This window comes from Procambarus clarkii, chromosome 10, assembly GCF_040958095.1.
Source record: "Procambarus clarkii isolate CNS0578487 chromosome 10, FALCON_Pclarkii_2.0, whole genome shotgun sequence".
In the NCBI taxonomy this organism is placed as follows: Eukaryota; Metazoa; Arthropoda; class Malacostraca; order Decapoda; family Cambaridae; genus Procambarus; species Procambarus clarkii.
Genome location: NC_091159.1, coordinates 15,730,810 through 15,733,309, shown reverse-complemented (window position 1 = coordinate 15,733,309; position 2,500 = coordinate 15,730,810). Strand labels below are relative to the sequence as shown.

Here is a 2,500-nt window from a genome sequence, read left to right as displayed (position 1 = left end):
GACTCATTATGCAAAACTCATGGACAAAAAAAGTTCTTCAGTGCTATTACTGTCGACAAATTTCATGCCGGGGAAACACTGGCCCGAAGCAGCCTCCAAGGAGACGTTGCTGCTGCTGCTGCTGCTTAAGTAACGAGTTAGTATGTTGTTTTGTTTTTTAGACAGATTTTTGTATTTGTTTAAAGAGTAAGAATGGGAAACCTATAATATTCATGCTAAATTATCAGATATTGTTACTCATCTCTGCCCCCCCCCCTCCCCCCCCCTCTCTCTCTCTCTCTCTCTCTCTCTCTCTCTCTCTCTCTCTCTCTCTCTCTCTCTCTCTCTCTCTCTCTCTCTCTCTCTCTCTCTCTCTCTCCCTCTCTCTCTCTCTCTCTCTCTCTCTCTCTCTCTCTCTCTCTCTCTCTCCTCTCTCTCTCTCTCTCTCTCTCTCTCTCTCTCTCTCTCTCTCTCTCTCTGTCTGTTAGCAGGTTGAGAGCTTTCTTTTCCCACAGCTTATGGTAGGCCTTATCCACTAGTCTCCCCTGGAACACTACCCCATCAATCTGTTTCCAACAAGGTACCCAATTACCGTTGGGCGAACAGAGGGGGAAAAGTTAAGGATTGGTGCCAAATCAATCTTCCATGGCCAGGGTTCGAACCTACACCAAATCACTCTGTCTTTATCTCTTTGTTCCACTTTATCTCTATTGGGACAACTCTGCCCACCCCCACCCCATACGTCATGTTTATCTCCTGCAGGAGAGACTCGTGTAAAATGTGTGTTGACACACACTGCTACCAACTGAGCCTCTCACGCTCACACGATGTTTACCACACACTCTGGAGGGTGTAAAGGAGTAAAGTACTTTACTACCCAACCACTTGGGCTGGACGGTAGAGCGACGGTAGAGCTTCATGCAGATCGGCGTTCAATTCCCGACCGGCCAAGTGGTTGGGCACCATTCCTTACCACCGTCCCATCCCAAAACCTTATCCTGACCCCTTTCCAGTGCTATATAGTCGTAATGGCTTAGCATTGTCCCCTGATAACTCCCTTCCCTCTCTCCTAAAGTCAAGTAGAATAAAGTACTTTATATTCTTCTGGATATAAAGTTGCACTAAAGGAAACTAGAGAAGGAACTTCTTCCTATGTGTAAAGAACAACTTGAGAGATTTTGAGGAGCAAAACACGATTTTGAGCATGTGATATCTTTGGCTTTGAGGAGCAGTGGAGGGGCATAGCAGGTATTTCTCGGTGTAAAGGAGCACTTGCGGGATGTAGAGGAGCATGGGGCCCTCTACTTAAGTGTAAAGGAGCATCAGACTACTTCATGGGAGTAGCAGGACACTGGAGGAGTGTACAGTGTTAAAACTGCCGTCTCGTTTCCTTAGCTTCAAAGAGTCATTTTCCCACGAACAAATCCACAAGGGCCGTGACGAGGATTCGAACCTGCGTCCGGGAGCATCCCGGACGTGCATTTTCCCACCTCTATGCACGACCCAGAGAGCATTTCGGTTCATACAGGAAGTCTGTCAGTATTTTAGAGACATTTGAGTTTTAAAATTCAAAGCATGGTACCGTTGTGGCCCTTTTTCCAAGGCAGGGCACAGAGAACCTGGATGAAGGAAGCGAACATGATTGGTTGCATGTTGTTCAAACTAACCAATCAACAGATAATCCGGGATTACGTCACCAGTGAGTGGGAGCTGTGAGGCGTGCCATTGGTCTGAGAGGTGTCACTGTGCCCTGAGACGTCGTGGAGGATGAACGCACAAGGATCAGCTCAAGAATTAAGCATAAATTCGTCGGTCGAGGTTGAGACTAAGTAGAATTTTAGTGATGTTGTGAGCACTGGGTGTGGGCGCTCACTGAGCACTGGGTGTGGGCGCTCATTGAGCACTGGGTGTGGGCGCTCATTGAGCACTGGGTGTGGGCGCTCACTGAGCACTGGGTGTGGGCGCTCATTGAGCACTGGGTGTGGGCGCTCACTGAGCACTGGGTGTGGGCGCTCACTGAGCACTGGGTGTGGGCGCTCACTGAGCACTGGGTGTGGGCGCTCACTGAGCACTGGGTGTGGGCGCTCACTGAGCACTGGGTGTGGGAGCTAACTGAGCACTGGGTGTGGGCGCTCATTGAGCACTGGGTGTGGGCGCTCAGTGAGCACTGGGTGTGGGCGCTCACTGAGCACTGGGTGTGGGCGCTCACTGAGCACTGGGTGTGGGCGCTCACTGAGCACGGGGTGTGGGCGCTCACTGAGCACTGGGTGTGGGAGCTAACTGAGCACTGGGTGTGGGCGCTCAGTGAGCACTGGGTGTGGGCGCTCAGTGAGCACTGGGTGTGGGCGCTCACTGAGCACTGGGTGTGGGCGCTCACTGAGCACTGGGTGTGGGAGCTCACTGAGCACTGGGTGTGGGCGCTCACTGAGCACTGGGTGTGGGCGCTCACTGAGCACTGGGTGTGGGCGCTCACTTACACTAATTGATGTCAGGTGCACGTGGATCATATGACAGGACGAGA

General features: G+C 51.4%; 1 protein-coding gene across 1 annotated transcript in view; it reads right to left on the bottom strand.

Moving 5' to 3' along the window:
* Positions 1–1,816: 1,816 nt before the first annotated feature.
* The window catches only part of LOC138363179 (pneumococcal serine-rich repeat protein-like), a 2,570-nt gene continuing 1,886 nt past the window's right edge, over positions 1,817–2,500 (bottom strand). Inside the window, exon 2 of the mRNA XM_069322171.1 lies at positions 1,817–2,434. Within this exon, the coding sequence (XP_069178272.1) occupies positions 1,817–2,434 (618 nt within the window). The remainder of the gene's footprint in view (positions 2,435–2,500) is intronic.